This window comes from Chiloscyllium plagiosum, chromosome 2 (assembly GCF_004010195.1).
Source record: "Chiloscyllium plagiosum isolate BGI_BamShark_2017 chromosome 2, ASM401019v2, whole genome shotgun sequence".
In the NCBI taxonomy this organism is placed as follows: Eukaryota; Metazoa; Chordata; class Chondrichthyes; order Orectolobiformes; family Hemiscylliidae; genus Chiloscyllium; species Chiloscyllium plagiosum.
Window position 1 is genome coordinate 140215010 of NC_057711.1, and position 15595 is coordinate 140230604.

Here is a 15595-nt window from a genome sequence, read left to right on the forward strand (position 1 = left end):
CAACCTTCCTCAAGCTGTGACATTCGAGTGCTGCAGACTATCCCTAAGGACTGTTCCTCATTGCCAGTCTGACAATTTGGCTGACTGTGACTTTGGAAAAAGAATGTAAAAAAAAAGAGATTTTTCTTTCACTTTACCACTGTTAGGCATTGAATGTCTGACAAGCAAGGTATTACATCATAGGCAGTGGAGATGCCGAGAGAAGTAGGTGGCACAGTGGTTAGCACTGCTGCCTCACAGCATCAGAAACCTGGGTTCGATTCCACCCTTGGGCAACTGTCTGTGTGGAGTTGGCACATTCTGTGTGGGTTTCCTCGGAGTGCTCCAGTTTCCTCCCATAGTCCAAAAATGTCAGGTAAGGTGGATTGGCCATGGAAAAGACAGGGTTACAGAGATAGGGTAGTGAGGTGGGTCTGAGTGAGATGCTCTTCAGAGGGTCGGTGTGTGGACTCAATAGGCTAAATGGCCTGCTTCCACATTGTTGGGATTATATGAAGTGATGGTGGGACACAGCTGGGTGTTGCAGGTGTGGAGCACAACAGTGCGTTTTTGGATGATAACATCAAGCAGTAGGATGCAGATGAGAAGTAGGAGGGAGTTGGGGATTGATTTGTGGGAATCCGTGAAGTAATGGTGCAGGAATGGAAAGAGAACCATAGCTGTGACGGTATAAATCAGCTGACAACAAAAACAACCCTGTTGGGTCTTCAAGTATATAGTACTAAATGGGGAGAATGGGTTGAAATAAAGGAAATTAGTGCAAATTGGACAGAGAATATCGAAGTATGCTTCAGTGCAATTGAAAACAACTGAGATCAAAATTTTTGGTGGTCCTAAATATCCACTCCATGGGTGAACAGTCTGATTGTGAAAGACACACATTTGCAAGCACAAGTTAAAAACACTAGCAGGTGTATGTTTTTTGTGAGCTGAAAATGTGTTGCTGGAAAAGCGCAGCAGGTCAGGCAGCATCCAAGGAACAGGAGAATCGACATTTCGGGCATAAGCCCTTCTTCAGGTTTCCTGCGCTTTTCCAGCAACACATTTTCAGCTCTGATCTCCAGCATCTGCAGTCCTCACTTTCTCCTCTATGTTTTTGTGAGGCAGGTATAGGTTACAGAGGTCGTTGAATAAATCCAACAGCATTTACGCTAAAATTAATCATTTAGAATGGACGGCAGTAACATATCCATCATTCTCACACCATCTCAGGAACACTGAGGAATAGTTTCATTTGCCAAGTCACCTCGAGAGAACCTAATCGCCGGAAATGCCCTAATTATTTAACAATTGTGGAGCAAACAATCATATACTGACCCCATATCCCAGTAAAAAATAAATGCTTAACTAGCTGGGTGTATTAGAATAGGGATTCTGTCAGCTTGAGTTAAATTCTGCAGTATACACAGATCGGTGTCAAAAAGGAGATAGGAACAATGCATCAAAAGAAATTTATCTTGATCTACGTCAAGTTAAAAGTAATGAGCTAAAATGGCACAGGAGTTATCACATTCAAAGAGCATGAAATTGGATCATTTTTCTTCATTAGATTTTGTTACTTGTATTTAGTGTTCTTTTAAAGTATCAATTTGAACTCTTCCCCCTCATTCACTTCCACTTTGTTTTAAACATTTTATTTGAATTTTCAGTCCTACCAACATTTGCACTGCACATATTCCCTCAACACTCAAAATAAACACACCTCACAAGTGCTAAGTGATGAAACAACTCACTGAAAGACACTCTGAAATGGTCAACAGTGTTCAATTATCATTGTGTGGAAAGCTATACATTACCTGTCACAGCAGTTAATGCTACAAAGAAAAGGAAACAACTGGACACACTATCAATTGTATTTGAAATAGAAATGTAATCGGTTACATGCCCCTCAGTCTTCACACACCTGGGATTTAAACCAACTTTAGTAAAATAGAGGATTGCTCAGCCAAAAGTGCTCCAGCCCCAGGACAACTCTGTCCCAATATAGGTGCTCAATGACCTTCATCTATGTTGTCTGCATATAGATTCTTGACTAGGTACTCCCAGTTTCACACCCTTGTCCCATCACCAATTTTCCATCGCAAAGAGTTTGGCAGATGGATTCTGATGGAAGCATGGATAGCACACTGTTTAAGGTGAGGACATTGGACCACTGCTACTGTTCTCTCAATCTTCATGAACTGATGGTCAGATTTCAGTAAAACCCCCACTGACTGGAAGCACCCTGGAGCTGCATCTATTCTCTGGATGTTCAAGTCCTCTCTGAACTCAACCCTCGCACTTGGAGCTATGACAGGTAATTTGAGTGACTATACACTCCTATTTACCCTTTCCCATCTTTTCTTTATGGAGAGATGGTGCAGTCTGTAATTGATAGCTTTTTAACAAACACCACTTAAATGACAAAAAATGGGAGTAAGTATTAAATCAGCATGAATTGATCCTCAATCAATAGATATACAAGTCTAGAACCAAGAAACAATGTTCAGTCACTGATATGGCACCAAATTTGGTGAGGTGGGAATGGTGAGGAAGGCAGAAAAATAAAGAATGCAATGTTAGTGACATGTGAAAAAGGGGTTTTTTTTTAAAGAAAACTGTTATTAGCAAAATCACTGTGTCAAGGGATTGTCAGATCCAGCCATTACCACAATTAGCGTAACAGACACAGAAAAGAAAAATATATAATTTTAGGTAAAACATAAATAAGATGCAATGATAGGTAGGGAATGATATACAAATTGTGGCATAACACATCATATGCTTCATGTGCTATATCTGCACATACCTTGACTCCATTTACCGTACTGTCACTAACCTACTCAGATCACATCTTATTGAATCATATCTAGCCATCACACTAGACTATTTAAAATAAATTCTGTTTTCATATTTAATGAAATACTTGATCAACACATTCCCAGCCACAAAGCAATATAGAAAACTGTGGATTAATTAAAAATTGATTATAAATCTAGAGCTGTGCTATTAAGTTTTGTTTTCTATATTCTTCATTTTAACCTGCATTTATTGCTCTTCCCTAATTACCCTTACCAAGTGGCTTGCTAGGCAATTTCCTTGGGTAATTGAGAATCAGTTACTCAACAGTGGATCTGGAGTCATATGTATGCCACACCAAGTAAAGATGGCCAATTTTCTTTCCTACAGGACATTAGTTAACTAGATGGATTTTTTACAACAATCGTTTGGGACTACCTTAATATTCCAGATTTGTTAACTGAATCCAAATTCCACTAGCCAATGTGGTGGGTATTTGAACCCAAGCCACCAGAGCAATAGCCCAGGACTCTGGAATACTAGGAGAAAGTGAGGACTGCAGATGCTGGAGATCAGAGTCGAAAAGTATGGCGCTGGAAAAGCACAGCAAGTCAGGCAGCATCTGAAGAGCAGGGGAATCGACATTTCAGGCATAAACCCTTCCTCATTCCTGATGAAGGGCTTACGCCTGAAACATTTATTCTCTTGCTTCTCGGATGCTGCCTGACCTGCTGTGCTTTTCCTGCTCCACACTTTTCAAGTCTGGAATACTATCCACCGACATTACCACTATGTCACCATGAGGGTATTGAATGCCAAGTGTGATCTCCTATTTTCAGTCAGCTCACTGGTGGAACTGAAGGAATCAACGTAGGAGAAACCTTTTGAACCTCATGAGCAGATCCAAAACAACATTGATAAAGTAGGTCTCAAGATTTTTGAGATTTAGAGGTGGAATTAAAAATAACTTACTTAAATATAGTTGATTATGCACCCTCTTCATTGGCCTGGAGGAGAGGGTCATCCTTCATCTTCCCCATAATGACAAATCATCATATGGCCATCAAAAATGGCCACACAAATATTCATGGAGCTTTTATTGCGCAAACAGATTTATCAAACATCATAGTCTGAAGATGGACTTACTTAATAATCCAGCATTGGGAAATCTCCAGGAGTCATTATAAGTCGTGTACTGCGGATGGGAATATGGACTTCCAGAAAAATCACCTCCTTAAAAAAAAGAAAGTGAAACGTTGGAAAGATCCTCAAATTAATTAATCTAGGTTGTCCTACAACTGAAAAAACTATGAAGTCATAGTTCAACATTATGAATCAAACAATTATAACTTGCATGTAGTCACACTTTGCACTTCACTTCTTGTGAAACTCAAACCTTCACTAATTTAACTATATCACATGTAACATCTTGTACTTGTTGGTACAAGGAACATGCTGTAAAATAAATTGAGATTTAATAACAAGATCAACTAACTAGGTACACTAATTAATTGAAGTTTTCTGGCAATGTGATAGTTTTTTTTAAAACCAAGTTTCTATCTCTCTGTGTCTTAGCTGCTGTCTTCAATCATTAGTGCTTTCTCCCCCACACAGGTAGCATGTTAAATATCAAGAACTGAGGTCACATGATGATTATTACCAGCTATATTTTGAGAGTTCTGAACATTAACCCAATGCAAATGCCTTCTCCTATGGTTCACAAAATAATTAATACATTTTAGTACACATGTAATAAAAACAATAACTCGTCACACCAATAAAATCCATTCCTTGCTTAGCTAAGTAACTTCATTAAAGTATTTCTTGTTTTCACTCAGAATCTGACAGTCTGTTTCCTTTGTTTGCCAAACTTTGCCTCACACCTCAGGACTGACAGGAGTACCTCTGCCTTCTTCAGCCCTTAACTGTGAGGATGAGGTGAAGGCACTCTGCGTTGCTCTGCATATTAATCAGCAGGCGATGGGAGATTTAAAACTCATCAGCTGCACTCCTGCTCAAATGATTTGAAGCAAGCCGACACTTTGCGATGCGATTCCCTCCGTTCCCCCCGCCTTGCTCTCAGGGGGATGCGCCAGGGCCTGACAGGCTCAGACTTCCAATTCTCTGCTTTTTATGCCTCAGTGGTCAGGGTGTCAGGCTCCTGCAGTACAGACCAGCGGAGAGCTGCAAGAGTCACTGAGCACCATCAGCTCAATGACAGAATCGCTCACTTCATCCAGAAATATTCTGCATATCGAGCAGGAGCCAGGCTGTGCTGGAGATGTGGCAGGAGCTGAGTAAAACTAGAGCAGATCAATGCACATCTAAACAGCCTGCTAGCCCCTTTATGGAAATACTACCGTCCATCAGTGGTAATTCTTGACAGCTGAACTGTTCAATCATGAACGGTGATGAGGAGTCCCAGAGAGAGATAAAAACACCTTAATAAATATCAAAGATTAGAATTTTAAGGGGCACAATTCTGCATCCCAGTCCACTACCTACCTAACAACACAAAATGTTTAATGATTACTGATTAATTAGCCTCAAGTGAACTCTTTGTGTTTCAGCTGTAAAATCTTCCCAATGGGTATCAGAGGTGCTGCAGTTTGTAACTTAATAGCAGTCTGTATGGCGCTTTGGAAATAAAACTCTGGCTAATCACATCGAATGAACATGACAAATAATAAACAAAGATCCCAATTAACAGTGAAATGAAGGATCGGGGTTTTAAGGAGTCCAAAGGTCCTTAAGTTCCACAAATAAAGCCTCTGTGGCTGTGCACTCCAGATGAGATGTCTGTTTGGCCGAAAGCTGCCCTACAAACACCATTCATTCTAGACACACACTAAAGGAATCAAATGGAAGACTAGCCCTAGGACGTCCACTTTAAATACTGCACATCCCTATCACCAAAATAACTGTAATGCAATGCACAAATTTATTTTTATATAAAGCTTTTAATATAGTAAAACATCCAGTTTAAATACTGCACATCCCAATCATAGGAATATTCTCATATTAAATATGCAACTTAATAAACTATTAGAAAAGGTGATGTAAAACATAGTGAAAAAGGTAGGTGAATAAGGAACACCATAGAGAATAGAGAGGGGCAGAGATGTTTAAAGATAAATTCCAGAGCTTAGGGACTCAGCAGTTAAAGGAACATCCATCGATGGTTCAATAATTAAAGGATAAAGATAGGGAAGGATTCAGAAACAAGGTCGAGAATTTTAAAATGGAGAGTGAACAGAACATGGTGCATATTAGGACCAGGACAACAGAATTCTGGATGACCTCAGGTCAATGAAGGATTGAAGAAGGAGACCAGTGAGCAGTGCTAGAAGTCTTAAAGTCTCAGAGTAACAAAGTCTTGAATAAAGGTTTCAGCAATAGTCAAGCTGAGGTCAGGATGGAATTGGGAATATTATGGAAGTGGAAAAATTGATTTTACGTATGATGTGGAGGTGTGGTTAGAAGCTCCACTCAAATTCCAAGCAGCCTTAGATTTGAATCTAACCTGCTCAGGTACTTACACCCCCTCCCCTTTAACTCCCCCTCCCACTCCACCAAGGACATGCAGGTCCTTGGCCTCCTCCATCACCAGACCAGGCAACACGACGCCTGGAGGAAGAGCGCCTCATCTTCTGCTTAGGAACTCTCCAACCACAAGGGATGAATGCAGATTTCTCCAGCTTCCTCATTTCCCCTCTCCCCACCTTTTCTCAGTCCCAACCCTCAGACTCAGCACCACCTTCTTGACCTGCAATCTTCTTCCCGACCTCTCCGCCCCCACTCCCTCTCCGGCTTATCACCCTCACCTTAACCTCCTTCCACCTATCGCATTCCCAACGCCCCTCCCCCAAGTCCCTCCTCACTACCTTTTATCTTAGCCTGCTTGGCACACCTTCCTCATTCCTGAAGAAGGGCTTATGCCCGAAACGTCGATTCTCCTGCTTCTTTGATGCTGCCTGACCTGCTGCACTTTTCCAGCAACACAGTTTTCAGCTCTGATCTCCAGCATCTGCAGTCCTCACTTTCTCCTACTTCCACCCTGTCCAAGCTTTACTCTCCACTGAAGATTATGACAGATAACATAAAATCAGGGCTATACTAATTAATTCTGAAAATCTACACCAATGGTCAAAAATACTGGAGTCACTCACAAGTAGCAAAAATCTACAAAGGCAAAAGACAGGCCAATGTTTCCTCTGTAACCTTCATCAGAAAAAGGTCTTCAGTTTTGTTAACAAGGATCAGAACACACTCTCTGCATGAATACTGACAGGCCAGAACCAACCTTTTATTTTAGTTGATGTCATCTCTGCACAGAAGCAGCTTCTGATTTTGAATTCTGAAATTACCATTATGGGTTTCAGGTTAGTCCATATTATTATTCCAAATGGGATCTGATTACTTCCTATTTGATTCGTTCAGGTGTTCAGCGGGTTGTTAGTCACATTTCTGCTTTTGTTGTAAGTGGGCTTTTTGTTATCTGGATCAAGCCCTGGTGTTCTGTATCTCCCTCCAAAGTTTACTATATTATCGTAACCTCTGCAACGTCTGAATAGTCAGTTGAGGGTGCGACTGAGATGGTCCTGTGTTGCTAAGTTTTATCTAAGGCAGCGTTGTATTATTATTCAAGTGATTTATGCTTTAAATAAGGTATAACAGTGGTCTGTATACCCTCTGCATTATGTTTTTATTACTTTACTGTGTGTTTTCATATTGATTATGTGAATCTCTTGATCAAACAGAATATTTTATCAACAGACACATTCCTGATCCCATGGGTGCTAGTTAATAAAAGGTTTGCTGTATATAAATACTTGGTTTTTTTACTTCTCTGTTCTATTGCTGTTACCTTGGATTCTTTCTACCACTACCTACATCAATACCCAAAGGCACTTCACCAAATAGACCTTATCCATACCAGGTGCCAGACTAACCTCTGATACACCATCATTGCTCAACCTAAGCCTTTTTATCAGAGGAGAATGCCAGCCATCATCAACCCCCATGCCCATCGCCACTGAAATAGGGACATCCATATTATATTACATCTGCATTGTATTTACAATTCACTTGGTGGGGGGGGGGGGGGGGAGAGGGGGGGCAAATTAAGGTTTACAAACTCATGAAGTGGAGAGGCAAAACTATGAGGATTGTTCCTACTGGTTGACAAGTTAATAATAGGTACACAAATAATAAGAATTAAGACTGGAAAGAGAGATTGGGAGGTCTGACATATATTTATCACACAAGAAATTATTAGAACATAAAATGGTTTAACCCAAGGACTTAATGAGACAGAGACTCTAACATAATTTAGAATGCAATAGGAAATGTGTTTGCAATTGAAGACTATGCAAGGATATGGTGAAAGGACAGTGATATATGGTTGAAGGAGAGAGCTTCAGTTAAGGAGATCTCACTGTAACAGGCATGAGTTGAATGATCTTCTATGTTACAATTTCCAGAGGACCAGTTCCACAACCTCAACATCTCAACAGGAGGCGAAGTGCCACAGAAATACAACTGGGAGGACTCGGAAACGTATCTTACAGCATAGTCTCCATTATACACTACTCCTTTAGGATGGAGCTCCCTCCTGCGAGTTTGGAATCATAGGTTTTGACGCTGATTGTCTGCACCATAACCTCATACAGTATGAAACCTTTCCTGAATTAAAAACAATTGAGAATTTGTATTTTCAGCAGAACCTCACTGTGATTATGAGATGATGCCTATTTCATTCACCTTCCTTTTTAATTGAAAGTTTGGGGCTCATCTCATTAAGGGACATGGAGGTATTCTCTTCAGCCTATGCCAGCTCCATGCATTCAAGTCTGGTACAGTTTCATTAAAAATCTATAAATCTCCCCAGCCTTGTCCCAGCACATGTTTCTGTTCATGTCCCAGAGGAGCATCTCTGTCTGATACAAATGATAGAATTTTCCATTTCCTGGCCTGGCCATTCTGGAGCCCCTCTGAATGAGATTGCCAAATTATGGTAATTAGTAGCTGCTATCTGCTATGGGACTATTAGAAACTGGATTGACATTGTCCAACTCACAGCCAGCAGAGTGGGGAGACTTTCATCTCGTCAATCTCTGCTGGATTTGAGCCTAGTTGAAAGACCATTGTTTATCCCACTGGATCGTAACTCCCATTTATCATTGTGTCTATAATTGAATTGTGGTTACATTTACAGAAGTTTCCTGATTTCCCTCTGAAGTAAATAGTATTGTAATCAGTTACAAAGCCTCGTGAGCTTAAAATCAAACATTTAAGGAAGTATCATGATGACCAGTATGATATCTGCAGAGAATTGAAAGATGAGTCACAAGCATATATCATTTGGTAACATACGATTATTAACATCTTTATGCCAGATCCACAAACAAAATATAGAACAACAAGTGGGATAAACAGTTACCCAAGAGAGAGAGGAGATGGGACAACCCATGGGTGAATTCCAAAGATTCCTGGTGGGATTACATTGACAATCTCCCACTGCACATTCTGAATATAGTACAGTCATAGAACACAGCATACATTTTAAAATATCAGGATCATAGGTCCACAGGGGCAGAATATGGTTGAAATTAACATAAAGACTGTAGGCAATAGAATCAGTACAAGTGAGTCTGTATGAAACAGATCAAATAAAGAGCAGAGCATCACCATGATACCTAGTAGGATTAAACTCTCAGGAGGAGAAAATAAAATAAACCTCAATTTAATTTAATTTAACTTAATTTCTTATTTTAACAATTTTGCTTTCCATATGAATTAATTAAAACCTGCCTGAATTTGCATTTAAAAAATTTAAAATGAAAAATGCAATAAAAAATTCTAATTTGCTTCAAACAGAATAGATTAGAAACAGGAATTAACTGAGTAAGTGAATATCTGTATATAGTCCATGCTTTTTCATAATAGCAGTGAAAACCATTTAGTTTAACAGCATTAACAGTAATTAGCAGGAATAATTCTTTTTTTTTACAAGAAGGAAATAAAATGCAGCCTTAAAGAAATGAAATAACACAAATGCATTTGGACCTGGCTTTGCTGACATAGTCATACTCTCAATTCTGAGTCAAGGAGTTGTAGGTTCAAGCTAGTGTCTAGAAACTGAGCCCATAATCTAAGCAGATACTTCAGTGCATTACCAAAGGAATTCTGCACCTTGATTGTTCCAGTGTTTGACTGTCTGCTCGGGTAAAGGATTCCATGACACAATTTGAAGAAGAGCATAGGACGTTTACTTGTGTCCTCACTGATAATTGTCATTTAAAACACTGCTAAAACAGATTTATCTTATCATCCTCGCATTGCTGATTGAGCTTTGTGTAGATTGGCTGGAGTGTTTCTCACTTCATAGGAATGACAATATTTCAAACATATAGTACATCATTTACAGCAAAATGCTTTGGATATTCTGATGACATGAAAGGTTAAGCATAAATTTAATTATTTCTTTCAGGTAGCTGGTGATATTCCTATCTTTTTCAAATGAATGGGATAGTGAGGGAGGTTGAAAGGAGAATCCCAAGCGCACATATGGAAATCACTAGCCAAGGCAACAAGTCAGCATTGGAATCTGCATCAGTAATTACACTGTCTTTCAATCACATACTGACATATTACAGCCTCTCTGCTGGTACAAAACTACAAAATATTCTGAAATACAATTCTAAGCAGGTCAACTCCACAAGTTCACAGTGGGTCCTATAGTTTGACAGTCTTCTGTTACTTTCCAAGAATAGAAATAATTTAAGCCCAGGGTCTTGTGCAGCTCAGTGGATAGTACCCTGTGCAGGGAGTTTGAGGTGCGTGTGCATTGCACTCTATTTTCTGAACTAAATTGTTTTTCAGTACTTGAATGTACTTTATTTTAAAAAATGAATAAAATGGTGATTGACCAAATTATTTTCCATTAAAAAATCAATTAAGATCACTGATTTTAATCAGTAGCATTGGAAAATAATTGGTTATTTCTTATTGCTGAATCTCTAACTGGAATATTGGGATTCAAGCAAATGAATACTTTTGTACCACTGTTTAAAGAATAATGAAGGCACGAATATTCATGCAAAACTCCCTATCGTAACATTTTATGGGCTGTATTATTTTAGGACGATCATCAGGGAGCTCCCTAAACCTTTTCTGCAGCAGGAACCTATAGCTGGGTTTAAACAAGATGCCTGCAGTATCTCAGAAAGCTGTACTGAGGTTTGCTGCGCAATTGTATTTTATTTTAAAATAATATTCCAGTAATGGCTTGTCTTGTGAAAGAACAATACCAGTCACAGGTCGGGAGAGATGGAGACTTGAGTACTTTTTATTTATTGAAATGAGTGAAAGAGCATTTCAAGTATATCTCCCCAGCAGCCTGTGGCATCATGCCAGTTTCCCAATAAACACTGCAAGCTAATCTGTAAGATGGGTAAGGGAGGAACTTTTAATTTGAGGTTGGGGGCATCAGTGTTTCAAAAGTTGAACACACACTCTAGGTGCAACACAGGCCTCTGGGAGGTACAAGGTGAAGCTCAACAATTGCCCACAAACATTTGAAATGCTAATTTCTATTTCTTCCATCCATCAAGTGGCAACTAGTATCACTGATTAAAATAAAATTTAACTAAGCAATCTGCCCTCTCCATATTTGTCACAGCAGAAGGCGGAATTTAATGCTAGAGCAAACACGTGTTTAATAAACAGAAGAACCCTTGAGAAACATCCCCAAACTCCAAATCAGCTCCACAACCACAGTGTTTGTCATTAACACTCACATGACATTAATATTCCATAAATGAGTGATGAATCTTAAGTTCAGGTGGGCATACCTTGCTGTGAAGTAATTGTTCCACTCTGGGCCTGAAGTAGCATCCATGAAAATTTAATGCTCCCCCCAACACATTTTATGAAATATTTCAAATAGTAATTGCTAAAATAGAAAATAATTACTTGCGAGAATTTATCACTTCCAATTTTCAATGAATTGCATTTGTAGGCAGTCAAATTAAATTTCATATAAAGTATAAAGACACCCACGGGAGCAAAATAAAAGAAACAATAAAATCCTTTCCATGCTGTTTTCACCTCCCATCACTTGTCCAGGTTTAATAGAAAAGGCAAGAACAACAGGATGAAGCAGAGATCACTTTCTTGCCAATGCACAAATTCCTTGACTTCACATGCATTAAATCAAGTAATTTACAACATCATCTAAATTTGGAGATCACTCTCTGGCATTTCTTTAAGATTGAGATTAATAGATTTTTCTTTGGTCAGAGTATCAAGGGATATAGAGCAAAGATGGGTAATTGGGAACTGAGGTACAGTCTTGGTGGAATCAAAAAATGGGTCGGCCATGAGGAGGAACTGAATGTCCTACCCCTGTTCCAAATGTTCATTGTACGCAATGATTTGGATGAAAATTCAATATGCATGGTTAGTAAGTTTGCGGGTGACATCAAAATTGGTCATAAAGATGGTTACCTAAGAGTACAAAGGGATCTTGATCAACTGGGCCAATGGGCTGAGGAGTAGCAGATGGTGTTTGGATAAATGTGATGTATTGCATTTTGGTAAAACAAACAAGGGAAGGTCTTATACAGTTAATGTAGGGCCCTGGGTACTGCTGTTGAATAGAGAGACCTAGGGTTCTAAAACATAGCTCTTTGAAAGTTGCATCATAGGTAGACTGGGTAGTTAAGAAGGCATTTAGTACACTTGTCTTCATTGCTCAGACCAATGAGTATAGGAGTTGAGACATCATGTTGAGATTTTACAGGACGTTGGTTAGGCCACTTTTGGAGTACTGCATATAGTTCTGGTCACTTGGAACAATCTTATGCAACAAGGATAAACAATTGCATTGCATCCAGGATGTTAACTGCAAACTGCAAACTGAACAATGCTATGTTCATACAGAGAAAGTGTGTCTGGCTGTTATATTTGCTTGAGTGTATTTTAAACAATATCTGCTGATGAAAGGCAAAGAGACAGAGAAGTCTGACGACAAGCCATGTAAAAGTACTCATTCTACCTGCTCCAAAGTGTCTGCAAAGAATTATTTTGTTTGCAGAGGTAAAAACATGGTAAACAAGCTGTCATATAAACATGCTGTCAAGAGCAGAAACTCCTATGAAGCAAGTTGAGGATGTTAAGGCAGAGTGTAAAATATTCTAGATTTATTGAAGTAATAGTTCAACAGGCTGTGTAAATAGCTCAACAGGATGCAGCAGAACTATTGAATCTGGCTTGTTCAAATCAAGTAAATTATGCAACAAGATGCATTTTTCCAAGTTGTGGTGAAAGGATGAAATTTATCCATCAGTGATGAAGCATGAGCCAAAGATTGCATCTTGCACAAATAAAAAGAGTCATAATCCCCCCCAAAGAATTACAAAGAGATGTTGAAGCACTTCCATGAAGCCATCAGGGAATGGAGTCTAGTTTTAGGAAGACAAGAGGCGTGCTCTAGTGACCAAACATGAGCAATGGGATCAGGAGAGTCATGCCGACCAGTTCAGTACTTGTAACAAACACCAAGTTAAGCATGCTAAAGAATTACTTATGCCACATGGCATTACGATCAGACCATGGATGAATCTTGGAGAAAACCTCTTTAACTCTCAAGAGCTATTACAATGTCACAGCTGACTACTATGAGCTATTTTGATGTCCATGTAGTCAAGGAGTGTACCCAATCAAAAACTAGGGCATAAAAAGCTGCAAAAACTACTGGTCAGGCAAAAGACTGGGATTTCTTTTCAAAGGAACCAGCGATGGATGACTAACAAGCTAAAAAAAAGAGGTTATGAAAGTAAATTGGCAAGATATATAAATACAAACAGCAAGCGGTCCGTTAAAAAAAGGAGAGTAGCTAAAGTGACCCTTAAATTAATAATGAGGAACAAGGATTTGCAGATAAATTAAATTGACGTTTTGCTTTGGGCTTATCAGTGGGGGATAACAGATTAGCGAAAAATAATAGATTAGCGAAGCACTAATAAGACAAAATATCATGTAACAGTTTCAACCACGAAGGAAAAAGTATTTGACAAACTAATGGGACTAAACACAAACAAGTTGCCAGGATTTGATGGTGTGAATCCAAGTGTTTGAAAGGAAGTGGCTACCCAGAGGCATTAGTCAAAATATTCCAGGATTCAAATTCTGGGAAGGTTCCAACAGATTGGAAAACTTCTAATGTGACAGTGCTGTTCTAGAAGGGAGGGAGACAGAAAGCAGGACACTAAAAGACAGTTAGGCTAATGTCTGTCACTGGGGAAAATAGTAGGTTCTATTATTAAAAAAGTAGTAATAGAATATTAAGAAACACTTAATACAAAAAACCAGAATGAATATGGTTGTGTGAAAGGGAAATCATGTTTGACAAACTTGCTAGAATTCTTTGAACAGAGTTGATCAAGGGAACTAGTCGGCGTGATGCATTTATATATCCAGAAGGTTACATATAAAGGTTATTACACAAGATAGAAGTTCAAGGTATTTGGGGTTGATGTGTTAACATGGATTAAGGATTTACCAACACACAGAAGACACTGTTGGATTACTGGGTCTTTTTCAGATTAGAAAAATGTGACTTGTGGAGTGCTACAAGGATCAGTCCTAAGACCTCAATTATTTATGATCTATATTAATGATAGGAGAAAGAGGCGGAGTTTAATGTTTTCAAATTTGTTGATGATAAGAAAATAGGTGAGAGTGCATGTTGTGATGAAGACATAAGGAATCCGAAAGGGATGTAGATAAACTGAGTGAGTTATAGATGGGAGTTAAATGTGGGAAAGTGGTAGGTAGAATCAAAAGGCAGATAATTATTAAATAGAGACGGAGTCCAAAATAGAGCAAGATGGATCTGGGTGTTCTTGTCCATGAAACACAAAAGAGTAGCTTGCAGGTGCAGTAAGTGACTAAGACAACAAATGGAATCAAGTCTTCATTGCTAGAGGGTGGAATTTTGAAAATAAGAGAGATGTGTTACAATAGAACAAGGTGTAAAACATAGAACATAATCATTACAGCACAGTACAGGCCTTTCGGCCCTCGATGTTGCGCTAACCTGTGAAACCAATCTGAGGCCCATCTAATCTACACTATTCCATTATCATCCATATATTTATCCAATGATTATTTAAATGCGCTTAAAGTTGGCGAGTCTAAGTTGAACTTGGAGGATTATGTATAGTTTTGGTTCCTGTATTTCAAAAAGGATACATAGGCATTGGAGGCAGTTGAAAAGAAATTCTGAATTAAACTAAGGAACAAGTGAAAAATTTAGCTGCTCCATAAATGATTGGGAAATTCATCACCAATAATTTCCAAACCCTCCCCATCCAAATGAGAAGGCTGAGGTAGCAGTGAAAAAGAATCACTAAGAGAGCATAAAGAAATCAAGCATCACAGCATCAACTTGAACACAATCCTCCATTGGAGAAATACACCTCATAAAAGCATGAAAGGTAAGGCAGTCTGATGACTAATGTGGTGGCCACCCACACTACTGTATGAAAAACTGAACAACTGCTGCAACCAGTAATAGTAACAGGCATGAGTGACAAAAATCAAAATGACATGACAGAAAGCCAAGTTTCACTTTGATAAAGTTGCCAAGTCATTGCCAGAGTGGAACATTGGCTAACCAGTCATAGAGCAAATGTTCAATCCACTCGAGGTCTATGGAGAACAGTTGCCATCTCGCTCATTTACATATTGTAACAGATACATTGTTGTACTGCAAACACCTACATACAACTAGAGAAGCTGTATGTTCACT

General features: G+C 39.0%; 1 protein-coding gene across 3 annotated transcripts in view; it reads right to left on the reverse strand.

The window, feature by feature from the left end:
• The window catches only part of pax5 (paired box 5), a 208088-nt gene that overhangs the window by 11731 nt on the left and 180762 nt on the right, over nt 1-15595 (reverse strand). For all 3 annotated transcript variants that reach the window (XM_043719625.1, XM_043719635.1, XM_043719616.1), the window contains one exon: nt 3925-4011. In XM_043719625.1, coding sequence (XP_043575560.1) covers nt 3925-4011 — 87 coding nt within the window. The remainder of the gene's footprint in view (nt 1-3924; nt 4012-15595) is intronic.